We start from the raw sequence: 27,188 nt of genomic DNA on the forward strand, positions 1-27,188 counted from the left end.
ATGATGACTCAGTCCACGTCCACATGGAGCTCACCGTCTTAATCCCCATTTTACAGATGAGGGAACTGAGGCACAGAGAAGTAAAGTGACTTGCCCAAGGTCTCACAGCAGACGAGTGTTGGAACCACAATTAGAACCCATGGCCTTCTGAATCCCGGGCCCGTGTTCTGTTCGCTAGACCATGACTTACCCAAGGTCACCCAGCAGACGAGTAGCGGAGCTGGGATTAAAACCCAGCTCCTTCTGACCTCCAAGCCCTCACTCCATCCGCTACGCCACGCTGCTTCCCCTTGTGAATTCTCTTTATACTAAAACAGACATAATAATAATAATGATGGCATTTATAAAGCGCTTACTATGTGCAAATCACTGTTCTAAGCGCTGAAGACATAGATTGTGTATGGGGAAGAACCATCTCTAATTCTCTTATATATTTTTTTTAACATCCGGATCATGTCATGAAAACACGCGCTAGTGCAGAACTAGATATATTTATAGCCGGTTATTTTCTGTATGGCTTTAGAATTCATATTTGAAAGACCTATTTAGGCAACAAGATATGAAGAAATTTGGCACCGGAAAGTTTCTTATGAAAAAAGGTGTGTGTTTCTGCGTTTGCGTCGTGGATAGTGACATTTACCCCTGGGTCCGTGTGTTGCTGAAAAGACCAGTGTGGAAACAGTCCCAGACATATTCCGCCTTCTCGACTGTGAGCCCGCTGTTGAGTAGGGACCGTCTCTATATGTTGCCAACGTGTACTTCCCAAGCGCTTAGTACAGTGCTCTGCACAGAGTAAGCGCTCAATAAATATGATTGAATGAATGAATGAATGAACATTCACAGACAAGTTTCGGGTGCTGACATATTTCTTGTTTGCAAGGACCTGACCCTGTAATAAAAATGATGAATGGGCATTTATCCGTAAGACCGTTGCAGTTAAATGAGATGCTCATAGCCTGTTGGGCTGAAAAAGTTTCTCAGTGGCTTGGCAGTGGATTTGGTCTTCAGCGTGCTGACTCTGCAGGCAAATCAATCAATCAATCAATCGTATTTATTGAGCGCTTACTATGTGCAGAGCACTGTACTAAGCGCTTGGGAAGTACAAATTGGCATCACATAGAGACAGTCCCTACCCAACCCAAGGCAAAGCCTTGGAATCACTCAGTAATATTTATTGAGCGCCTACCCTGCGCAGAATGCTTAATAAGCCCTTGATTGAGTAGAGTAGAATTAGTAGCCATGATCTCTGCCCTCAAAGAGTTTACCATCTAACTGGGAAGGCGGACACTGAAAAAAATCAGAGAAGACCTCCTGAAGGAGGTGTGATTTCTGTAGGGCGTTGAAGATGGGGAGAGCAGTAATTTGCCGGTTTTGGTGACAAGGTAGTTAGTTCTCTTTAAGCATTTTTTCTTTATGGTGTTCGCCAAGTGCTTACTACGTGTCAGGCAGCTTGGCAGTGTGGTGTAGTGGGTAGAGCCTGGGCCTGGGAATCAGAAGGACCTGGGTTCTAATCCGGGCAACAACGCTTTTTTTTTTGATGGTACTTGTTAAGCGCTTACTGTGTGCAAAGCACTGTTCTAAGCACTGGGGAGGTTACAGGGAGATCAGGTTGTCCCACTCGGGGCTCGCGGTCTTCATCCCCAGTTTACAGATGAGGTCACTGAGAGGCACAGAGAAGTGAAGTGACTTGCCCCAAATCACCCAGCTGACAAGTAATAATAATAATAATAATAATAATGACATTAAAACCCTGCTGAAAGCTCACCTCCTCCAGGAGGCCTTCCCAGACTGAGCCCCCTGCTTCCTCTCGCCCTCCTCCCCCTCCCCTCTGCCTTGCCTCCTTCCCCCCGCCCCACAGCACCTGGATATATGTATATATGTTTGTATGGATTTATTACTCTATTTTATTTGTACATATTCATTATATTTTGTTAATATGTTTTGTTTTGTTCTCTGTCTCCCCCTTCTAGACTGTAAGCCCACTGTTGGATAGGGACCGTCTCTATATGGTGCCAACTTGTACTTCCCAAGCGCTTAGTACAGTGCTCTGCACACAGTAAGCGCTCAATAAATGCGATTGAATGAATGAATGAATGTCAGGCACTCTGCTAAGCACTGGAGTAACCAACCACACAAGCTAATCTGGTTGGACACAGTACATTTGAGGTGCAGAGAAGTGAAGTAACTTGCCCACAGTGGACAAGCGGTAGAGTCGGGATTAGAATCCAGAGCCTTCTAACTTCTGGGCCCGTGCTCTATCCACTAGGCAACACTGCTTCTTTGGCTCACTGAAAAGACCAATGTGGAATGTGGAAACAGTCCTAAACATATTGCACATTCACAAACAAGATTTGTGTGCTGACACCTCTGTCCTCCCTTCAAGGCCCTGCTGAGAGCTCACCTCCTCCAGGAGGCCTTCCCAGACTGAGCCCCTTCTTTCCTCTCCCCCTCGTCCCCCTCTCCATCCCCCCGTCTTACCTCCTTCCCTTCCCCACAGCACCTGTATATATGTATATATGGTTGTACATATTTATTACTCTATTTATTTTACTTGTACATTTCTATCCTACTTATTTTATTTTGTTGGTATGTTTGGTTCTGTTCTCTGTCTCCCCCTTTTAGACTGTGAGCCCACTGTTGGGTAGGGACTGTCTCTATGTGATGCCAATTTGTACTTCCCAAGCGCTTAGTACAGTGCTCTGCACATAGTAAGCGCTCAATAAATACGATTGATTGATTGATTGATTGTTTGCAGGGCTTGACCCTGCAACGTAAATGATGAATGGGCATTTATCCATAAGACTGTTATCTTTTATCTCAGATGTCTGCCTGACCTTTTTCCTCAATATTTGCGACTCTGAGGAAACGTTGAATGAATGGATTGCCCCCGCCCGCTCCCCTCAACCTACCATCCCTTTCCTCCACCCATCCCAATCAATCCATCCATCTTATTTCTTGAGCACTATGTGCAGAGCACTGTCGTAAGCGCTTGTGAGAGGACAGTTGTGCATTTAGCTTTAATTTGTGCATTTAGCTGTAATTCTATTTGTTCTGACGACTTGACACCTGTCTACATGTTTTGTTTTGTTGTCTGTCTCCCCCTTCTAGACTCCGTGAGCCTGTTGTTGGGTAGGGACCGTCTTTATATGTTACCAACTTGTACTTCCCAAGCGCTTAGTACAGTGCTCTGCACACAATAAATACGATTGAATGAATGGATTGCCCCCACCCGCTCCCCTCAACCTACCATCCCTTTCCTCCACCCATCCCAATCAATCCATCCATCTTCCATCCATCCATCTTCCTGTTGTTGGGTAGGAACTGTCTTTATATGTTCCCAACTTGTACTTCCCAAGCGCTTAGTACAGTGCTCTGCACACAATAAATACGATTGAATGAACGGATTGCCCCCGCCCGCTCCCCTCAACCTACCATCCCTTTCCTCCACCCATCCCAATCAATCCATCCATCTTCCATCCATCCATCCACAAGCGCTTAGTACAGTGCTCTGCACATAGTAAGCGCTCAATAAATACGATTGATCTTATTTCTTGAGCACTGACTATGTGCAGAGCACTGTCCTAAGCGCTTGTGAGAGGACAGTTGTGCATTTAGCTTTAATTTGTGCATTTAGCTGCAATTCTATTTGTTCTGACGACTTGACACCTGTCTACATGTTTTGTTTTGTTGTCTGTCTCCCCCTTCTAGACTCTGTGAGCCCGTTGTTGGGTAGGGACTGTCTTTATATGTTGCTAACTTGTACTTCCCAAGCACTTAGTACAGTGCTCTGCACACAGTAAGCGCTCAATAAATACGATTGAATGAATGAATGAACGTCACAAAATTTCAAAATGCCACCATAATCGTTCTCTTCAAGTTGACTGCAGTAGCCTGTAATAATAATAATAATAATGATAATGGCATTTATTAAGCGCTTACTATGTGCAAAGCACTGTTCTAAGCACTGGGGAGGTTACAAGGTGATCAGGTTGTCCCACGGGGGGCTCACAATCTTAATCCCCATTTTACAGATGAGATAACTGAGGCCCAGAGAAGTGAAGTGACTTGCCCAAAGTCACACAGCTGACAATTGGCGGAGCCGGGATTCGAACCCATGACCTCTGACTCCAAAGCCCGGGCTCTTTCCACTCAGCCACGCTGCTTCTCCGAATGTGTAATGTGGGCAAAAAGAGAGGAGAGCAGTCAGTCGTATTTATTGAGTGTTTACTGTGTGCAGAGCACTATGCTGAGTGTTTGGGAGAGTACAATAATAATAATAATAATAATAATGTTGGTATTTGTTAAACGCTTACTATGTGTGAAGCACTGTTCCAAGCGCTGAGATAGATACAAGGTTATCAGGTTGTCCCACTTGGGGCATACAGTCTTGATCCCCACCTTAGATCTATTGGGATTCCTCAGTAGGTGCTAACCAATATTTCATAGTTGCCTTTAGAAATTTACATTTAAAAAATAAAGTATTTCATTAGATAAAAGTCTCTGCTTTCCCTAAATTTTTAGAGCTCATATTATGTTATCAGTCCATGAATGGTATTTATTGAGCACTTACTGTGTGCAGAGCACTGTAGTGAGCACTTGGGAGAGTACAGTACAACAGAGTTGATAAACAGAGTCCTTGCCCACAATGATGCTATTTTGATGCTATTGATGCCTGTCTCCTTGTTTTGTTGTCTGTCTCCCCCTTCTAGACTGTGAGCCCGTTCATCATCATCAATCATCAGTCGTATTTATTGAGCGCTTACTATGTGCGGAGCACTGTACTAAGCGCTTGGGAAGTCCAAGTTGGCAACATATAGAGACAGTCCCTACCCAACAGTGGGCTCACAGTCTAAAAGGGGGAGACAGAGAACAAAACCAAACACACTAACAAAATAAAATAAATAGAATAGATATGTACAAGCAAAATAAATAAATAAATAGAGTAATAAATATGTACAAACATATATACATATATACAGGTGCTGTGGGGAAGGGAAGGAGGTAAAATTGGGGGGGATGGAGAGGGGGACGAGGGGGATTGTTGGGTAGGGATTGTCTCTGTTGCCAAATTGTACTTTCCAAGGATTTAGTACAGTGCTCTGCACACAGTAAGTGCTCAATAAATACGATTGAATGAATGAATGAGTCTAATGGGTATTTATTGAACCAATAGGGAGGTGTAATAGAAAGAAGTGATGAGTGAACAGTCAGGGAAGACTTCCTGGTGGAGATGTGAGCTCATTGTGCTCAGGGATTGTGTCTGATTATTGTTGTATTATACTCTCCTAAGTGCTTAGTCCAGTGCTCTGCACACAGTAAGTGCTCAATAAATTAAGAAGCAGCGTGGCTCAGTGGAAAGAGCACGGGCTCTGGAGTCGGAGGTCATGGGTTCGAATCCCATTCTGCCACATGTCTGCTGTGTGACCTTGGGTAAGTCACTTAACTTCTCTGAGCCTCCGTTACCTCATCTGTAAAATGGGGATTAAGACTGTGAGCCCCAAGTGGGACAACTTGATCACCTTGTATCCCCCCCCAGCGCTTAGAACAGTGCTCTGCACATAGTAAGTGCTTAACAAATGCCATTATTATTATTATTATAAATAAATACAATTGAATGAATGAATGGATGACTTTTAGGAGTGCTCTGAAGATAAGGAGAGTAATGGTCTGCTGCATTTGAAGAAGGAGAGTTCCAGGTAGAAGGGAGGTTGTGATCCTTTTAGACTGTGAGCCCACTGTTGGCTAGGGACCGTCTCTATATATTGCCAACTTGTACTTCCCAAGCGCTTAGTACAGTGCTCTGCACACAGTAAGCGCTCAATAAATACAATTGATTGATTGATCCAGGGGTCAACAAAATAATAATGACAATAATGGTATTTAAGTGCTTACGATGTGCCAGGCACTATTCTAAGCCCTGGCGTGAGAAGCAGCGTGGCGTAGTAGGCCACGGGCCTGGGAATCATAGGGTCATGGGTTCTAATCCTGGGTTTGCCACTCGTCTGCTGCGTGACCTTGGGCAAGTCACTTCAATTCTCTGTGCTTCAGTGACCTCATCTGTAAAATGGCAATGGAGGCTGTGAGGCCGCCTTGGGACAGGGACTGTGTCCAACCCTATTTGCTTGTATCTACCCCAGCGTTTAGTACAGTGCCTGGCACATAGTAAGCACTTAACAAATACCATAATTCCTCTTATTATACAAGATAATTGGGTTGGACACAGTCCCTGCCCCACAGGGAGCTCACACTCTTAATTCCCATTATTTACAGATGAGCTAACTGAGGCCCAGAGAAGTGAAGTGACTTGGCCAAGGTCACACAGCAGACAAGTGGCGTAACTGGGATTAGAACCCAGATTCTTCCGATTCCCAGGTCTGGGTTCTATCTAATAGACTACAATGATGTTAATAATCATATTGACTGGGTGCCAAGCTTGCCCTACCTTTTAAAAGTCAGTCGTCCTTCAAAGCGGGCTCCTGTAGGATTGTGCATTTATTTACACAAAAAATCACGTATGTCCCTTTTAAGAGGCTTCTCCTTGCTAGAACTGTTCGAGAAAAAGAAAGTGCTCACAACCAATTATTTTGTATTGTTTGCTTCCATTGTAGAATCTGTTGAATCTGACTTTTTCACAAGCGTGGAAGAGTCAGAGGGCAGGCTTTATATAAAGGGTGACTTTGCAGAAGGTTGCATTTGGTTAAATGGCGCCTCAGTGCCCCACCTCGTTTACTGATCGAGCAAACTAAATTCTACAATTGCGGCCAAAAACAGGGTATAAAGAATTGAAAGAGGCAGTCTCTGAACAATGAAAAAGAGCGGCGAAAGTTAGTGTTTGAGATGCGACTTGGGAGGTTAGGGTAAAGATTTCAATGATGGCAAGACCTTTTTGAACTTCTTAAAAAGAGGTGTGAGCTGCCGTTTGTAAGAAGAAGGATAAGAGGGGGCCCCCCCACTGCAGAAGCCACGATTTCCAGGAAGGCTGAAGGCATTCCTTTCAAAGAGTAGGATGTGTCCTAAAAAAATAGAATCCCAGATGGATATTGTCTTCTATGACCTTTCCTTGAAGTGTGGTACTGGAGTTGTATTTTTTTCTTTCCCGATAATGGGCATATTTAGTTAAAAGTCGAACTCATTTAAGGTCTCAGTCATTCACGGACAGCCATCGTGTGAATCTCTAGCCACTGAAATTTACCTTTAGAGGGCAGTTATTTAATTGGGAGCGGATGAGGGGGAGGAAAAGCTGAATTCCTCTTAAGTGTCAGTCAGTCAACTGAATTTATTGAGCGCTTACTGTGTGCAGAGCACTGCTCTGCACTAAGTGCGTGGGAGAGTATAGTATTCATTCATTCAGTCGTATTTATTGAGCGCTTACTGTGTGCAGAGCACTGTACTAAGAGCTTGGGAAGTACAGGCCGGCAACATATAGAGATGGTCCCTACCCAGCAACGGGCTCACAGTCTAGAAGGGTGAGACGGACAACAAAACGAAACCTGTAGACAGGTGTCAAAACCCGTCAGAATAAATAGAATTATAGCTATATGCACATCATTAACAAAATAAATAGAATAGTAAATATGTACAAAATAAAATGAATAGGGTAATAAATCTGAACAAATATATACAAGTCCCGGGGCGGAGGGGAAGGAGGATGTAGGGCAGAGGAGGGGGTGGTGGGGAGAAAGAGAGGAAAAAGGGGGTTCAGTCTGGGAAGGCCTCCTGGAGAAGTTGAGCTCTCAGTAAGGCTTTGAAGGGAGGAAGAGAGCTAGTTTGGTGGATAATAATAATAATAATTTTGGTATTTAAGTGCTTACTATGTGCAAAGCACTGTTCTAAGCACTGGGGAGGATACAAGGTAATCAAGTTGTCCCATATGGGGCTCACAATCTTAATCCCCATTTTACAGATGAGGGAACTGAGGCACAGAGAAGTGAAGTGACTTTCCCAGAGTCACACAGTTGGCAAGTGGCGGAGCTGGGATTTGAACCCATGACCTCTAACTCCAAAGCCCGGGCTCTTTCCACTGAGCCACGCGGCAGAGGGAGGGCGTTCCAGGCCAAGGGAAGGACATGGGCCAAGGGTCGAGGCGGGACAGGTGAGAACGCTATAACAATATAATGTAACAATAAACAGACACATTCCCTGCCCACATAGTAGATGGATTTAGTTCGGATTCATTTCATTGCTTTGGAGTAAACTGATCAAATATCAGACATTCCAAAAGAAAGGGGACAAGCCTTGATGATTCTCTTTCTTTTGTCAGGTAATAATAATAATTACAGTATTAAGCGCTTACTGTGTGCCAGGCACTGAACTAAGCGCTGTGGTGGATACAAGCAAATCGGGTTGGACATAGTCCTTGTTCCACATGGCGCTCAAAGTCTCAATCCCCATTTTACAGATGAGGTAACTGAGGCACTTAACTGAATTAAATGACTTGCCCAAGGTCACACAGCAGATCAGTGGTGCTTTTGTTGCCTGTCTGCTTGTTTAGTTTGGTTGTCTGTCTCCCCCTTCTAGATTGTGAGCTTGTTGTTGGGTAGGGATTGGCTCTATCCGTTGCCGAATTGTACTTTCCGGGTGCTTAGTACAGTGCTCTGCACACAGTAAGCGCTCAATAAATACGCTTGAATGAGTGGAAGTGGCAGAGCCGGAATTAGATCCCAAGGCCTTCCGACTCCCAGGCCACACCGGGCCGCTTCTCAACAATAAATGTAAATACTCTGGAATGACGATTTTAAAGTGAGTTTTCCTCCTCAACTACCCAACTGTATAACCAGCCTTTTCTACAGTAGCAATTTTTTAAGCTTCAAGAAGGTGAAAAGAATGCTCTTTCATTTATTGATTTGAAGAGAACCGAAAGTGGAATAATAGAAGAAAGAACTATTTATCAGAGCAGTTCCATTAAGGATGCTGTACTCAAATTCACTTTGATTTTTAGAGACTGAAAGTATCTGGGAATATTTTCATATATGGCACATTTGTGCATCCTCCTTTATTCTTATCCAATAAAATGGATGAGATTGGTACATAAGGAAAAGATATGTAATAACACTTTTCAGATCTAGCCAGAAGGAAATACTGGGGTATCTTCAGTTCCAGTGGGTGAGTCCTTACACGTAGGAGATAGATGAGGACTGTAGGGGCACAGTCAAATAATAATAATGATGGTATTTGTTAACCGCTTACTATGTGCAAAGCACTGTTCTAAGAGCCGGGGAGGTTACAAGGTAATCAGGTTGTCCCACAGGGGGCTCACAGTCTTAATCCCCATTTTACAGATGGGGGAACTGAGGCCCGGAGAAGTCAAGTGACTTGCTCAAAGTCACAGAGCTGAAAGTTGGCGGAGCCAGGATTTGAACCCATGACCTCTGACTCCAAAGCCCGTGCTCTTCCCGCTGAGCCACGCTGGAGAGGTGTTAACTAGGAGGAAGACAGGGAAGACATTTGTAGGGTCCGCCAAGCTAGTTCTCTTCCTCCCTTCAAAGCCCTGCTGAGAGCTCACCTCCTCCAGGAGGCCTTCCCAGACTGAGCCCCCATTTTCCTCTCCTCCTCCCCACCCTCCCGCCCTACCTCCTTCCCCTCCCCATAGCACTTGTATATATTTGTACAGATTTATTACTCTATTTATTTTACTTGGTGCATATTTGCTATTCTATTTATTTTGTTAATGATGTGCATATGGCTATGATTCTATTTGTTCTAGCATGTTTTGTTTGAATGTTGTCTGTCTCCCCCTTCTAGACTGTGAGCCCATCGTTGGGTAGGGACCGTCTCTATATGTTGCCAACTTGTACTTCCCAAGTGCTTAGTACAGTGCTGTGCACACTCAATAAAGTAAGCGCTCAATAAATATGATTGATTGGATGAATGAATGAATGAATAATAATAATAATATCCAGCACTTAGAACAGTGCTTTGCACATAGTAACTGCTTAACAAATGCCATTATTATTAAGCACTTACTGTGTGCGAAGCACTGTTCTAAGCTCTGGGATAGATACAAAGTTACCAGGTTGTCCCGCATGGGGCTCACAATCTTAATTCCCATTTTACAGATGAGGTTAACTGAGGGACAGAGAAGTTAAGTGACTTGCCCAAAGTCACACAGTAGGCAAGTGGCAGAGCCGGGATTCAAACCCATGACCTGTGACTCCCAAGCCCGGGCTCTTTCCAGTAAGCCACACTGCTTCTCATAAATTATGAATGAATTTATATCCAAGTTCTACAGGGAACAATCAATCAATCAATCATATTTATTGAGTGCTTACTGTGTGCAGAGCACTGTACTAAGTGCTTGGGAAGTCCAAGTTGGCAACGTATAGAGACGGCCCCTACCCACCAAATTGGAAAACCTGTTAGAAGGCTCATCTTCATGAAGAATTGATTAAAACTTGCCAGAACTAGAATGTGTAGTCCTTGAGGGCAGGGACCTTATCTCCCTACTCAGTTGTATTCAACTAAGCAATTAGTGTAAGCACACAGTAAGCACTCACTCAATTCCATTGATTGATGGGATCTGTTTCTAGAACTTTAAAAAAATATACATATATATATATATATATGTATATATATATATATATATATATGGTATTTGTTAAGCACTAGCTATATGCCAAGCACTGTTCTAAGCACTGAGGTAATAGAAGGTTATCAAGTTTGACACAGTCCCCGACCACGTGGGTGTCTCACGTCTAAGTAGGAGGGAGTAGGATTTATTCCCCATTTTACAGATGAGGAAACTGAACAATGGAAAAGAGTGGTGGAAGTTAGTGTTTGAGATGCAAAGAGGGAGGTTGGGGTAAAGATTTCCTGTATGGCAAGTTTTGAGAAGTTAAATGATTTGCCCAAGGCCCCACAACAGCAAGTGGCGGAGATGGAATCCAGCCATGCTACTTCCCCAGGGTCTTCAGTACAGACTTTACTACGTGAGCTCGTTGTGGGCAGGGAGTGTGTCCGTTTGTTGTTATATTGTACTCTCCTGAGTGCTTAGTACAGTGCCCTGCACACACACAGGAAGCCCTCAATAAATGGCATTAGAATCCAGCCATGCTGCTTCCCCAGGGTCTTCAGTACAGACGTTACTACGTGAGCTCGTTGTGGGCAGGGAATGTGTCCGTTTGTTGTTATATTGTACTCTCCCAAGTGCTTAGTACAGTGCCTTGCACACACACAGGAAGCCCTCAATAAATACAGTTGAATAAATGAATAATGGTCAGTATGTGTAAAGCAGATTAAAAGGGATAGATTGTTCATTTAAAAAGATTATGTCTATTTCTGTCTCTCCCTGTATAGGCTCATCATCATCATCAATTATATTTATTGAGCACTTACTATGTGCAGAGCACTGTACTAAGGGCTTGGGAAGTACAAATTGGCAACATATAGAAACAGTCCCTACCCAACAGTTGGCTCACAGTCTGAAAGGGGGAGACAGAGAACAAAAACAAACATACTAACAAAATAAAATAGAATAGATATGTACAAGTAAAATAAATAAATAAGTAGAGTAATAAATATGTACAAACATATATACATATATACAGGTGCTGTGGGGAAGGGAAGGAGGTAAGATGGGGGGATGGAGAGGTGGACGAGGGGGAGAGGAAGGAAGGGGCTCAGTCTGGGAAGGCCTCCTGGAGGAGGTGAGCTCTCAGTAGGGCTTTGAAAGGAGGAAGAGAGCTAGCTTGGCGGGTGGGCAGAGGGAGGGCATTCCAGGCCCGGGGGAGGACGTGGGCTGGGGGTCGACGGCGGGACAGGCGAGAATGAGGTACAGTGAGGAGATTAGCGGTGGAGGAGCGGAGGGTGCGGGCTGGGCTGGAGAAGGAGAGAAGGGAGGGAGGTAGGAGGGGGCGAGGTGATGGACAGCCTTGAAGCCGAGGGTGAGGAGGTTTTGCCCGATGCGTAGGTTGATTGGTAGCCACTGGAGATTTTTTGAGGAGGGGAGTAACATGCCCGGAGCGTTTCTGGACAAAGACAATCCGGGCAGCAGCATGAAGTATGGATTGAAGTGGAGAGAGACACGAGGATGGGAGATCAGAGAGAAGGCTGATGCAGTAGTCCAGACGGGATAGGATGAGAGCTTGAATGAGCAGGGTAGCGGTATGGATGGAGAGGAAAGGGCGGATCTTGGCAATGTTGCGGAGCTGAGACCGGCGGGTTTTGGTGATGGCTTGGATGTGAGGGGTGAATGAGAGAGCGGAATCGAGGATGACACCAAGGTTGCGGGCTTGTGAGACGGGAAGGAAGGTAGTGCCGTCAACAGAGATGGGAATCTCAGGGAGAGGGCAGGGTTTGGGAGGGAAGACAAGGAGTTCAGTCTTCGACATGTTGAGCTTTAGGTAGCAGGCAGACATCCAGATGGAGATGTCTTGAAGGCAGGAGGAGATGCGAGCCTGGAGAGAGGGGGAGAGAGCAGGGGCAGAGACGTAGATCTGGGTGTCATCAGCGTAGAGATGATAGTTGAAGCCGTGGGAGCGAATGAGGTCACCAAGGGAGTGCGTATAGATTGAGAACAGAAGGGGACCAAGCACTGAACCTTGGGGAACCCCCACAGTAAGAGGATGGGAGGGGGAGGAGGAGCCTGCAAAAGAGACTGAGAATGAACGACCAGAGAGGTAAGAGGAGAACCAGGAGAGGACGGAGTCTGTGAAGCCAAGGTCAGATAGTGTGTTGAGGAGAAGGGGGTGGTCCACAGTGTCAAGGCAGCTGAGAGGTCGAGGAGGATTAGGACAGAGTATGAGCCATTGGATTTGGCAAGCAGGAGGTCATTGGTGACCTTTGAGAGGGCAGTTTCCATGGAATGTAGGGGACGGAAGCTAGACTGGAGGGGGTCGAGGAGAGAGTTGGTGTTGAGGAATTCTAGGCAGCGCGTGTAGACAACTCGTTCAAGGAGTTTGGAAAGGAATGGTAGGAGGGGGATGGGGCGGTAACTAGAAGGTGAGGTGGGGTCGAGAGGGTTTTTTTAGAATGGAAGAGACATGGACATGTTTGAAGGCAGAGGGGAAGGAACCAGTGGAGAGTGAGTGGTTGAAGATGGAAGTTAAGGAGGGGAGAAGGGATGGAGCGAGAGATTTCATGAGATGAGAGGGAATGGGGTCAGAAGCACAGGTGGCTGGAGTAGCACTTGAGAGGAGGGAGGAGAGTTCCTCTGAGGATACCGCTGGGAAGGATGGGAGGGTAGCAGAGAGTGTTGAGAGCCGGGAGGATGGAGAAGTGGGGGGAAGTGACTTTGGGGAGTTTGGACCTGATGGATTGAATTTTGTTAATGAAGTAGGAGGCCAAATCGTTGGGGGTGAGGGAAGGAGGAGGGGGAGGAACGGGGGGGCCTGAGAAGGGAGTTGAATGTACGGAAGAGCTGGCGGGGGTGATGGGCATGGGTGTCAATAAGGGAGGAGAAATAGTTTTGTCTGGCAGAAGAGAGGGCTGAGTTAAGGCAGGAAAGGATAAACTTGAAGTGAACGAGGTTGGCATGGTGTTTAGACTTTCGCCAGCAGCGTTCGGCAGCTCGAGCATAAGAGCGAAGGAGGCGGACAGTGGCAGTGATCCAGGGCTGTGGGTTAGTGGTGCGAGAGCGGCGAAGGGAAAGGGGAGCTAGTGAGTCTAGCTGAGTAGAAAGGGTAGAGTTGAGAGCAGTAATCTGATCATCAAGACTGGGTAGAGAGGAGAGGGCGGTGAGGTGGGGTGTGAGGTGCTCCGAAAGATGGGTTGGGTCCAGAGAGCGGAGATCTCTGTGAGGGAGTAATACGGATTTACAGGGGAAAGGAGTGTGAGTGAGGAGGCAGGTGAGAAGATTATGATCAGAGAGAGGGATTTCAGAGTTGGTGAGGGAGGACCAGTGCAGCGGTAGGAGATGATGAGGTCGAGGGTATGACCAAGTTGGTGAGTGGGTGAGGTGGGGTGGAGGTAGAGGCTGGCAGCGTCAAGGAGGCTCATGTCATTGTATCGTGGCTCAGTGGAAAGATCACGGGCTTGGGAGTCAGCAGTCATGGGTTCTAATCCCAGCTCCGCCGTTTGTCAGCTGTGTGATTTTGGGCAAGTCACTTCGCTTTTCTGTGGCTCAGTTCCCTCATCTGGAAAATGGGGATTAAGACTGTGAGCCCCACGGGGGCCAACCTGATTACTTAGAGAAGCAGCGTGGCCCAGTGGAAAGAGCCCGGGCTTGGGAGTCAGAGGTCGTGGGTTCTATTCCCGGCTCCTCTACATGTCTGCTGTGTGACCTTGGGCAAATCACTTAACTTCTCTGAGCCTCCGTTCCCTCATCTGTAAAATGGAGATTAAGACTGTGAGCCCCACGTGGGACAACCTGATCACCTTGTACCCCCCCCCAGCGCTTAGAACATAGTAAGCGCTTAACAAATGCCATCATTATTATTGTATGTCTGTAGCGCAGTCTGCAATGTAGCCTAGTGAGAAGCAGTGTAGCCTAGTGGAAAGAACACAAGTCTGGGAGTCAGGGGACCTGGGTTCTAATCCCAGCTCTGCTAAATGCTTGCTGTTTGACCCTGGGCAAGTCATTTTACTTCTCTGGGCCCCAGTTACTCTATCTGTAAAATGGGGGTTAAGAGTGTGAGCCCCATGGGGGACAAGGACTGTGTCTAACCTAACTGACTTGCATCTACCCCAGTGCTTAGAACAGTGTGACACATAGTAAGCACTTAACAAATACCGTGAAGAAAGAAGAAAAAATAAGTGCTCAGTAAATACCATGGATTGATGTGTGTGCCTGTATGCCTACACATAATAATAATGATGGTATTTATTAAGCGCTTACTATGTGCAAAGCACTGTTCTAAGCGCTGGGGGGATACAGGGTAATCAGGTTGTCCCACAGGGGGCTCACAGTCTTAATCCCCATTTTACAGATGAGGGAACTGAGGCCCAGAGTAGTGAAGTGACTTGCCCAAAGTCACACAGCTGACAATTGGCAGAGCCGGGATTTGAACCCCTGACCTCTGACTCCAAAGCCCGTGCTCTTTCCACTGAGCCACGCTGCTTATTATTATTATTATTATTATTATTAATTATTAATAATTACACAACAATAATTGTGGTGTTTGTTAAGCGCTTACTATGTGCTAAGCACTGTTCTAAGCACTGGGGTAGATGCAGGGTAATCAGGTTGTCCCACATGGGGCTCACACTTTGAGTCCCCATTTTGCAGATGAGGTAACTGAGGCACAGAGAAGTTGTGACTTGCCCAAGGTGTCACAGCACACAAGTGGTGGAGGTGGGATTAGAACCCATGACCTCTGACTCCCAAGCCCACGCTCTTTCCACTAAGCCACGCTGCTTCTCATTTACTGTTCATATGTTATAAAATTGTTTTTGTGTAATAGGCATATAAACAAGTTCCCTGTGTTTTATTTTGGGTACAGGTATTGTACTTTACCAATCAAGGTATTTATTGAGCATTTACTCTGTTCAGACCACTGTACTAAGCATTTGAGAGAGTCCAATGTAGCTGAGTTGATTTATATGTTCCCTGCCTCAAAAGGAACTTACGGTCTAGGAGGGAAGGAGACATTAAAGTTGATTGTTCATAAATACAGTGGGACTGAGGGTAGGGTGAATAAAGGATACAAATCCAAGTGCAAGGGTGACACAGAAAGGAAAGGGAGTTGGGGAAATGAGGTGATGTGACAGATTTGCCGGATTTTTTGGTGGTTAATGGGTATGTGTGTGTGTGTTTGTGTGTTGTGTTGGTTTTGTGCCTTTACTTGGCCTTGGTTAGGGTCTATTACTTTTTAGAATAACACTTGCCGTTTCCAACTCATTTTCTTGGAAAGTCTTACTAGGCAGACTCTGAAGACGATTTACATTTTCATCTGCTCTCCTCTTTAGAAAGTAGAAAATAGTGATACAAGATGTGATTTTTATCATCTGGTAGCTAGCCTGTTGATGTGAAAGAGGTTGTCATTGAGCACTTGAGGCTATGCAGTGAAACGGATGCATAGAAAGGAAGGAGCTGAAAAGGAGTTTCTCAGTGAAGCTGTTTTAATTGTCTTGAGTAAGTTACTCCAATCACCATGAGAATAGGTCTGTATTTGTACTGTTCTCACAGGAAAGTATCTTTTTTTTTTGGGGGGGGGCCCTCTCACCTTTAAATAGGGAAGTTTAGTTTTAAATAATGTGCTAACAGTCTGCACAAAAGAGGAACAACTCTCTTTTTCAAAAGTCTCCTTTTGAAAAAAGGATTTTTCGTTCATTTCACATTCCTAATTTTTGTACACTCTGAGATTGATTGGGGCGTGTTTATAGCTTCAGTCGTAGATCCCATATGGAGAACATACTGATTTTCTCACTGATCCTCTGGCAGGATTGGCCAAGTTTTCATTTCATAGTAAAAGTGTTAGTTGGTGCAGTTGAATGTGTTTTGAGTTTTTATAACTCAAAACACATTAAGCTTGTAAGTCCTAAATTGTATTTTAAACCCTTTTGTGGGATTCAACTTTGCTTTCTCCTTTCAGTCAAGAAGGCATCTACAAAAACAAACAAACAAACCCCCAAATCCCAAAGAAGTCTTCACTCACCCACCCCTCCACTGCTTTCCTTTGCTATCCGTGTGGCCCGTACTATTCCATAACAGGAGAAGAGAAATCCGGGAACCAGAAAATTTTCCTGCTCATTCTATCCAGAGAATGGCTCTCCATTCATTCAGTTCATTCATGGTCATATCATCATCATCATCAATCGTATTTATTGAGCGCTTACTGTGTGCAGAGCACTGTACTAAGCGCTTGGGAAGTACAAATTGGCAACATATAGAAACAGTCCCTACCCAACAGTGGGCTCACAGTCTAAAAGGGGAATTTTATATTTATTGTCATATTTATTGAGCATTTACTTTGTGCAAAGCACTGTACTAGGCACTTGGGAAAGGGTTTCTCTATGTAATCTTCGTTGCAGAGACTATTTTTGATTGAAATCAATGATTCACTTTTCACCCGTCTTGATTCCACCGTGGTAATTGATTTGGGATTCTTCAGCCTCTTGTCCGTGCGTTTGTTTTCCCACAGGACACTGTCTGTTTCCGTTGCCGCTGCTTTGTTCACGACGCACCAATCTGGAAAAGTTTGCCTGTTGGTTGGAAGTTCTGTGGTAGACATTTCCGGAGGGGTTGGATTTCATTTAGGGCAGATTAGGTCTCTAAGGCGTTGTCATTTTTTCAGCACCTCATCGATCAACCGACTCATCTACCGGTGCTCAGCTCCCCCAAGAAAAAGAGCAAAATGGCAGCCAACAAGAATAAGAACCAGAGCTCCTTAGTCCTGCACAAAGTGATCATGGTTGGCAGTGGAGGAGTGGGCAAATCGGCACTTACGCTTCAGTTCATGTACGATGAGGTAAGGTGAGACTGAGCGTGGTGTGTGTATGTTAAAATAGTATCTCTCTTGGAAGTCAACGCTTTTCGGTTGACATAATCTATTGGCTTTCCTGTTTGGTGTGGATAACTGTTGGGTGTTTTCTAATAGCTGTAAACTTGACTGTCGTGTTTTACCGTTCGGATTTGCTCTGTCCCTCAGGGACCCTAAGTGGGTGTCTCAGAAAAATCAATGGAAAATACCACTCCAGGACTACATATTCCATCCCGAAAAGTTGGCTTAACGCACGCAAGTGGCATTTTCCGCAAAGCCTTTTGTGATCCTTCCTGTTTTTCTAGCTGAAACACGCAAATGTACGAGTTAAAACCTTACCTTTCCGAAAGCGCGTCTTCCGAAATATAGTGAACCTTGACCCCATCGTCTTGGCAGAGAAATGCCTGAAACTTTCGGGACTTCAGAAGGCAATGCTGGAATATGATCTTGGTGATAATAACAGTTCTCGTATTTGTTAAGCGCTTTTTATGTGCCGGGCACTGTATGAAGCACTGGGGTGGATACTAGCACATGGGGTCGGACACAGTCCCTCTCCCACGTGGGGCTCACAGTCTCAATCCCTATTTTACAGATGAGGTAATTGAGGCCCAGTGAAGTGACTTGCCCAAGGTCACACAGCAGATGAGTGGCGGAGTGAGGATTAGAACCCATGATCCTCCAACTCCCAGGCCTGTGCTCAATCCACTATGCCATGTCCTCGGATCTTGTGTTCTAGGGGTAGTAATGGGATTTATTAAACACTTACTGTGTTCAGAGCACTGGACTAAGGTCTGTTCTTATACATAAGGATTCCGTTTATACCCCACCACCCCGGTGGTTCCCCTACCTAGGAGAGTGAGATACGAGCCCTCTGTTTTATTGGTCAAGGTGTGGTCTGGCACTTTGGGAAGTTCATTCATTCAATTGTATTTATTGAGCACTTACTGTGTGCAGAGCACTGTACTAAGTGCTTGGGAAGTCCAAGTTGGCAACATAAGAGACAGTCCCTACCCAACAGCGGGCTCACAGTCTAGAAGGGGGAGACAGACAACAAAACAAAACATATTAACAAAATAAAATAAATAGAATAAATATGTACAAGTAAAATAAATAACTAGAGTAATAAATATGTGCAAACATACATATATACAGGTGCTGTGGGGAGGGGAAGGAGGTAAGGCGGGGGGATGGTTGGGGAGAGAGGAAGGAGGGGACTCAGTCTGGGAAGTGCAAGAGAAGCAGCATGGCTCAGTGGAAAGAGCCCGGGCTTTGGAGTCAGAGATCATGGGTTCAAATCCCGGCTCTGCCAATTGCCAGCTGTGCGACTCTGGGCAAGTCACTTCACTTCTCTTGGCCTCAATTGCCTCATCTGTAAAATGGGGATGAAGACTGTGAGCCCCCCATGGGACAACCTGATCACCTTGTATCCTCCCCAGCACTTAGAACGGTGCTTTGCACATAGTAAGCACTTAATAAATGCTATTATTATTATTATTATTATTTGGGACCTTATATAGTTTCTAACGAACATCCTTTCAGACATGTGACTTTAAGTTCTAGGAACCACTGGCAAACCCTGCCCCCACAGCATTAGGTTCTTCAGTAGGGAGGGAGGAACCAATCCAGAAACTCTGCCCTGGGGCTAGTGCAAGACACTTAGTCCACCACTCAGGCCAAAAAACGCATTCCTCGTATTTTCAGTGTTTTCATTAAAATGTGTTCATCAAAATGTCTACGTGTAGGCTGAGGATCCTGGGCCTTTGAAGGCCTTGCTTTGCGTGAGGGGTCCTGAGCTGAGGCTGTGGCCCGAATGATGCCAGCCTTCAAGTTTTGTTTTTCTCATTTTCCAGAAAGTCCTTTTGCGGTGAACTCTCCTAGACCTAATCAATCAGTCATGGCATTTATTGAACGCTTACTATGTGCAGAGCACTGTACTAAGCGCTCGGGAGAGTACAATACAACAGAGCCAGCAAACATGTTCCCTGCCCACAACGAGCACTCCCTTCCGCGTCTCCCTGACTCTCGCTCCCTTTGCTCTTCCCTCCCCTCCCCACAGCACTTACGTATAGATCCGTAATTTTATTTATTTACATTGATGTCCGTTTATTTGTATTGATGCCTGTCTCCCCCGCCTCGACTGTGAGCTCATTGTGGGCAGGGTTTGTCTCTATTGCTGTATTGTATTTTCGCAAGTGCTTAGTACAGAGCTCTGCACACAGTAACTGCTCAATAAATACGATAGACTAAATGAACTAGCTTTCCGGTCTAGAGGGAGCTTCCAGTCTCTTCCCATTTTTCTGATGATTGAGTTTCCAGTTGAGGGTCCTTACCTCACCATCCCAGTTTGGACCGGGATCCAGGTGACCTCTCTCATCAGCAGCTCCAAAGTGAGATAAAAAAACAATCAGCGTCCCCTCAAATCTGGCACTGTGGTTCAGAGGAAGGGATGTTCTGAATCAATCAATCAATCAATCACATTTATTGAGCGCTTACTATGTGCAGAGCACTGTACTAAGCGCTTGGGAAGTACAAATTGGCAACATATAGAGGCAGTCCCTACCCAACATTGGGCTTACAGTCTAAAAGGGGGAGACAGAGGACAAAACCAAACATACTAACAAAATAAGATAAATAGAATAGATATGTACAAGTGAAATAAATAAATAAATAAATAGAGTAATAGAATGTCCCCTGAATGCCCCCTTAATGGCCCAGGGGTGCCCAAACATCTGAAAGCAATCCTGAGAAGTTGTTGGATTTTCACTGAATTCATTATCCACTAATCCTACTGACCGACATTATCGATATTTAATGACTTCTTCAGCTCAGTTTCCACATCTGATAAGGGAGCTAATACTTGCCCAAATGGCTGACCCGCTCAGAAGAATGGTGTGCTTTGCAGCCAAAGACGATTGTTATTATTGTTGTTTTTGTTGGAAGCAGCTTGGCCTAATGAATAGAGCACAGGCCGGAGAGTGAGAAGTACCTGGGTTCTAATCCTGGCTCAGCCATGTGTCTGCTGTGTGACCTCGGGCAAGTCACTTCACTTCTCTAGGCCTTAGTTACCTCGTCTGTAAAATGGGGATGAAGGCCGTGCACCCCATTTGGGACAGGGACCGTGAACCTAATTAGCTTATCATCATCATCAATCGTATTTATTGAGCGCTTACTATGTGCAGAGCACTGTACTAAGCGCTTGGGAAGTACAAATTGGCAACATATAGAGACAGTCCCTACCCAACATTGGGCTCACAGTCTCAAAGATTGGGTGTCCGGTGCTTAGAACAGTGCTTGACACATAGTAGGTGCTTAACGGATGCCATCATCGTCATCGTTATTATTTTTATTGTCATATAATCACATTGTAATTCATATTCTGCAAAGACCGACGTGTACTTGCAGGGTTACTTAAAACGTTGTATGTTCTTCAGTTTGTGGAAGACTACGAACCTACAAAGGCTGACAGTTATAGAAAAAAAGTTGTTCTTGACGGAGAGGAAGTCCAGATAGATATCCTGGACACAGCCGGGCAAGAGGATTACGCAGCCATTCGAGACAACTACTTCCGCAGCGGGGAAGGATTTCTTTTGGTCTTCTCCATAACGGAACATGAGTCGTTCACAGCCACAGCTGAGTTCAGGTAGGCTTCCGTTCCCGTAGAAGAACAGAGGATTTCTTCATAGGTTGACACGAAAAGACGATGCCCCTCCCATACCGAAAAATGATTTCCAAGTTATTTTGGAGAACTTACCACCGACAGCAGAGCAAAAAGGAACCTAGGACTTCAGCTTTTAGAACAGGATTGTTAGCCGTCTTCCTTTTGAGAAGTGGCGTGACGTAGTGGTTAAAGCACGGGCTTGGGAATCAGAAGGTCGTGGGTTCTAATTCCGGCTCCGCCAATTTCCCTGCTGTGTGACCTTGGGCGAGTCACTTCACTTCTCTGTACCTCAGTTATCTCATCTCTGAAATGGGGATTGAGACTGTGAGCCCCACATGGAACAAGGACTGTGTCCAACCGAGTTTGTTTGTATCCACCCCAGTGTTTAGCACAGTACCTGACGTGTGATAAGCCCTTTACAGATACCATTAATAATAATAGTAATCCCAGCTCTGCCACATACCTGCTGGGGGACCCTGGGCAAGTCACTTAACTTCTCTGTGCCTCAGTTCCCTCATCTGTAAAAATAATAGTAATAATAATAATAATGGCATTTATTAAGCGCTTACTATGTGCAAAGCACTGTTCTAAGCGCTGGGGAGGTTACAAGGTGATCAGGTTGTCCCACAGGGGGCTGACAGTCTTAATCCCCATTTTACAGATGAGGGAGCTGAGGCACAGAGAAGTTAAGTGACTTGCCCAAAGTCACACAGCTGACAGCAGAGTCGGGATTTGAACCCATGATCTCTGACTCCAAAGCCCATGCTCTTTCCATTGAGCCAGGCTGCTTGAAATAAGTTCAGTTGTATGTTTTCCCTTCTTACGGTGAGTCCCCCATGGAGCAGGGACTGTGTCCAACTTAATTGATCTGTATCCACCCCAGTGCTCTGGGCATGTCATTCCCCTCCTCAGAAATCTCCAATTGTTGCCTATCAACCTTCGCATGAAGCAAAAACTCCTCACTCTCGGCTTCAAAGCTCTCCATCACCTCAGCCCCTCCTACCTCAGCTCCCTTCTCTCCTTCAACAGCCCGGCCCATCATCATCATCATCATCATCAATCGTATTTATTGAGCGTTTACTGTGTGCAGAGCACTGTACTAAGCGCTTGGGAAGTACAAGTTGGCAACTTGTACCCACTCCGCTCCTCTGCCGCTAAACCTCCTCACTGTGCTTCATTCTCGCCTGTCCTACCGCTGATCCCACGTCCTCCCCATGGCCTGGAATGCCCTCCCTCCACACATCCGCCAAACTAGCTCTCTTCCTCCCTTCAAATCCCTACTGAGAACTCACCTCCTCCAGGAGGCCTTCCCAGACTGAGCCCCCCCCTTTTCCTCTGCTGCTCCTCCCCTCCCCATCACCCCTAGTCCCTCCCTCTGCTCTACCCCCTTCCCTGCCCTACAGCATTTATGTGTATTTGTACATATTTATTGCTCTATTTATTTTATTAATGATGTATATCTATAATTCTCTTTATTTTGATGCTGTTGATGCCTGCCTACTTGTTTTGTTTTGTTGTCTGTCTCCCCCTTGTAGACTGTGAGGCCGTTGTTGGGTAGGGATTGTCTCTCTCTGTTGCCGAATTGTACTTTCCAAGCGCTTAGTACAGTGCTCTGCCCACAGTAAGCACTCAATAAATACAATTGAATGAATGAATGAACACTGCTGACACATAGTAGTCACTTAACAAATATCATTATTGTTATTACTATTATTTTTGTTTTACTTTGCGGAAAAAATGTTCTGGACTTGAACTTTCAGGATTCCTTCACAACCCTCGTTTTCGTGATTCATATGCTTTCCAGATCCCTGTTTGAGCTTCTCTGTCCGACAAAAGGTTTTTGCAGTTCCTCTCTCCACATGGATTTGGACTGCAAATACCGCTAACCCGAAACTCTCTTCAGTCAGTAAACAACAAGAAGGAATTGGTGCTAATGCCTAATGGACCTAAATGCAAGTTAAACTCGAAAATGTGCTTAACTTTATCAGGGAGTGGAATTTGCTTTGAGATTTTGACCTTTTTTTTTGGTTTGCATGTACAGTTTGTTTATGGGAAGCTCTAGAAAGTGAAATAGCTTGCCTTGAAACTGCAGAGCTTGCCAAACCAACATCTTACAGCCATTCTTATCCTACTGGGTTAATCTCCCAACTCTGCATCCATATGCCGTTCCCATGTAAATATAGATCGCTGGTATGATTTGGCACTTTTTTTTTGCCATAAAGAGTTAAAAGCATAGCTAAAGTTGCTTCACCTTCTAGAATAAAGAAATGGCTACCGAGTCGACGTCTACAAGAAGCAGTGTGGCCTAGGGGAAAGAGCAGGGGGCCGGGAGTCGGAGGACCTGGGGTGCTAACCCTGCCACTTGTCCGTTGTGTGATCTGAAACAATTTCTGTATGCCTCAGTTCCCACATCTGCAAATTGGTGATTAAATCCTCCTCCCTCCTATTTAGACTTTGAGCCCCAAGTGGGTCAGGGACTCTGTCCAACCTGATCAACTCGTCTCTACCCCAGGACTTTATAGTGAACGCTTAACAAACACTATTAAAATAAAATGATGTTGAATTCCACCTACCCCCTGCCCACTAGCAGCCATTTCATTTCCCTCCGAAATGTGGATTTATTGATCCGGGCAGCAGAGTGAAGTATGAACTAGAGTTGGGAGAGACAGGAGGCAGGGAGATCAGTGAGGAGACAGATGCAGCGGTCAAGGCAGGATAGGATAAGTGCTTGGATCAGCATATTAGCAGTTTGGATGGAGAGGAAAGGACGGATTTTAGTCATGCTGTGACCGAATTGACAGGGTTTGGTGACGGGATTAAATATGTGGGTTGTATGAGACAGATGAGTCGAAGACAATGCCAAGGGCTTTTGAGATAGCGTCTACAGTGATGGGAAAGGTAGAGGGAGGACAGGGTTTGGTTGGGAGTATACGGCGTTCAGTTTTGGATATGTTCAGTTTGAGATGTTGGCTGGACATCTAGGTGGAGATGCCCGGAAGGCAGGAAGAAATGAGAGGTGGTGAGGAGTCTCTGATGTGGAGATATGTGGGCAACAGCTAGAGGTTCTTGAGGAGTGGGGAGATAGGGACTGGGCAATTTTTCAGTAAATAATCCAGGCAGCAGAGTGAAGTATGGACTGGACTGGAGAGCGTAGAGGCAGGGTGCAAGGTGGTCAGCAAGGAGGCCGATGCAGTAGTCAAGGGAGGAGAAGACATTTTGAGTTGAGAAATTGGCATTTCAGCATTCTGAAACTAAATAATAATAATAATAATGATTATGGTATGTGTTAAGCACTTACTATGTGCCAGGCATTGCATATGTATGCCCTGTATGTATATGTATATTTAAACTGTATATAGCATCAGATTCCCTCTTTTCCCCTCACCACACCCTTTCTGAGCAGAGAAAAGTCCCTGTCATAGGGCAAATGATGGGATCACCCAAAGAAATTATCTACCCAAGACAGAGAGATGATATGCTACAGGAAAAAGAATACTGCCTTGTGCTTAAAACAAAGAGAGGAAGATGTCTGTTGGTTGGCTCCCCAAAGAGTTGATTCATTCATTCAGTCGTATTTATTGAGCACTTACTGTGTGCAGAGCACTGTACTTAGTGCTTGGAAGAGTACAATACCACAATAAACGGACCCATTTCCTGCCCAAATCTCTGTGTCACAGAGTTCTTACTGGTCCCTAACTGGAAAAAGATAGGTGGAAATTTGGTCTCCCTTGAGAAGCAGTGTGGTTCAATGGAAAGAGCCTGGGCTTGGGAGTCAGAGGTCATGGGTTCTAATTCCACACTGCCCCTTGTCAGCTGTGTGACTTTGGGCAAGTCATTTAACTTCTCTGTGCCTCAGTTACCTCATCTGGAAAATGGGGATTGAGACTGTGAACCCCACGTGGGACAACCTGAATACCTTGTATCCCCCCCAATGCTTAGAACAGTGCCTGGCACATAGTAAGCCCTTAACAAATGCCATCATTATTATTATTATTGTTATTATTATTCAGTCACTTGACACAGTGGCACTAGCTATCTCTTGAGTGTCTCCTTTAAGAAAGTGAGTTGGTATCCATTATTGTCTTCCTTAGGCAAAAAATCTCAGTGTGGAGTAAAAAAGTTTTACACTCCTCAACAGCTTTACCCCGTAGAGGGTATCGTCTTAATAATAATCAAACAAACCCCTTAGACCTCGCTGTGGGCAGGAAATGTGCCAGCCAACTCTGTTATGTTGTACTTTCTCTAGCTGTTAGTACAGTGGTCCACACCCAGTAAGCGTTCAATAAATACGATTGATTGGTTCATAATTACAATGGTGGTATCTGTTAAGTGCTTACAGTGTGCCAAGCACTGTACTTAGCCCTGGGGTAGGTACAAGATAATCATGTTGGATACAGTCCCTGCCCCACATGGGGTTCACAGGATGAGGAGGAGGAAGAACAGGTATTGAATCCCCATTTTGCAGATGAGGAAACTGAGGCCCAGAGAACTGAAGTGACTTGCCCAAGGTCACACAGCAGGGAAGTGGGGGAGATGGGGATTAGAACCCGGGTCCTCAGACTCCTGGTCCTGGACTGTTTTCAGAAGGCCAGGCCACTGCTTAGAAGGATCCTGCATTTCCTCTGTAGGATCCCATGTTGGTATTTGCTAGCTTTCCTATAATAATAATGGCTTTTTATTAAGCGCTTACTATGTGCAAAGCACTGTTCTAAGCGCTGGGGAGGTTACAAGGTGATCAAGTTGTCCCAAGGGGGCTCACAGTCTTAATCCCCATTTTACAGATGAGGGAACTGAGGCCCAGAGAAGTTAAGTGACTTGCCCAAAGCCACACAGCTGACAAGTGGCGGAGCTGGGATTTGAACCCATGACCTCTGACTCCAAAGTCCGTGCTCTTTCCATTGAGCCACGCTGCTTCTCTAGCTGCATCAGGCTGCATCGCCTGCTTGCCGCTATGGGACCAGAAAAGCCAAGTCAATCAATCGTATTTATTGAGCGCTTACTGTGTGCAGAGCACTGTACTAAGCGCTTGGGAAGTACAAGTGGGCAACATATAGAGACAGTCCCTACCCAACAGTGGGCTCACAGTCTAAAAGGGGGAGACAAAACCAAACATACGAACAAAATAAAATAAATCTCCAGAGTCTTGATTTCATGTTAAATCGGCTGCGTGAAATAACATGGGTTTTTTTTTAATCTTTTTATTGTTATGATGTGTTGCACCACATCGTGAGCTAATATAAACAAACCGAAAAGAAGCCAACCTTATGTTTGGATGGGAGACTAACTTTAGATCCCGGTAACCACCGCTCGAAATAAAGATGGAAATACTCCATTGAAGCAGCATGATTCCAACAAAATATTTCCCGGATAATCTGGCAGCAATTCCCAGTTGCAGTTGCCGGCTCATTTACGTACTACATCGAAATGATTTTTGCTTAAATTCTTCCGGTACTGTGAAGCTTCAGCTTTTTGTAGTGAGCAATTTATAGATCATCAGACACGAACCTTTTTAACGTGACTATTTTCCAGTCGTTTTCTGGTGGAGCTTAAAGCCTCTTCTTGGCTTTATTCGTAATAAAATATATTAGGTATTATTTTTAAAGGCTGCCTACAGATGCTATGCATTTATTCAGTACACACTCAGTTTAGATCCTTTAAAACCGCCAACCAGTTTAATAAAGTTGCTTCATGGGCTTTTTGATATTCACCCCAGCCCCAAAACACATGCAAACATCTTTATACTCTACTATTTCCCCTAGCCGTGATTTGTTTTAATGTCAGTCTCCCCCCGTAGACTGTAAGCTCCACTGCATATGCCAACTCTGTTATTGTGTACTTTCCCAAGCATTTAATCCAGTAAATACCAAAATAATAATAATGGTATTCGTTAAGCGCTTACTATGTATCTGGCTCTGAACTAAGCACTGGGGTGGATACAGGCAAATCAGGTTGGACACAGTCCCTGTCCCACATGGAGCTCCCAGTCTCAATCTCCATTTTACAGATGAGGTAACTTTGGCCCAGAGAAGCGAAGCAACTTGCCCAGAGTCACACAGCATACAGGTGGCGGAGCCGGGGTTAGAACCGACAAACTTCTGACTCCCAAGCCCAGGCTCTATGCACTACACCACACAGTCACCACCGAAAGTGACTTTTCAAGGATTAACAATAATTGA

At 45.1% G+C, this 27,188-nt stretch overlaps 1 protein-coding gene across 1 annotated transcript in view; it reads left to right on the top strand.

Annotated features, from left to right (window-relative positions):
* The window catches only part of RALB (RAS like proto-oncogene B), a 212,150-nt gene that overhangs the window by 171,457 nt on the left and 13,505 nt on the right, over nt 1-27,188 (top strand). The window contains exons 4-5 of the mRNA XM_038747084.1: nt 17,169-17,342; nt 20,786-20,994. Of these exons, the coding sequence (XP_038603012.1) occupies nt 17,229-17,342; nt 20,786-20,994 (323 nt within the window). The 5' untranslated portion in view covers nt 17,169-17,228. The remainder of the gene's footprint in view (nt 1-17,168; nt 17,343-20,785; nt 20,995-27,188) is intronic.

This window comes from Tachyglossus aculeatus, chromosome 1 (assembly GCF_015852505.1).
Source record: "Tachyglossus aculeatus isolate mTacAcu1 chromosome 1, mTacAcu1.pri, whole genome shotgun sequence".
Taxonomy (NCBI): Eukaryota; Metazoa; Chordata; class Mammalia; order Monotremata; family Tachyglossidae; genus Tachyglossus; species Tachyglossus aculeatus.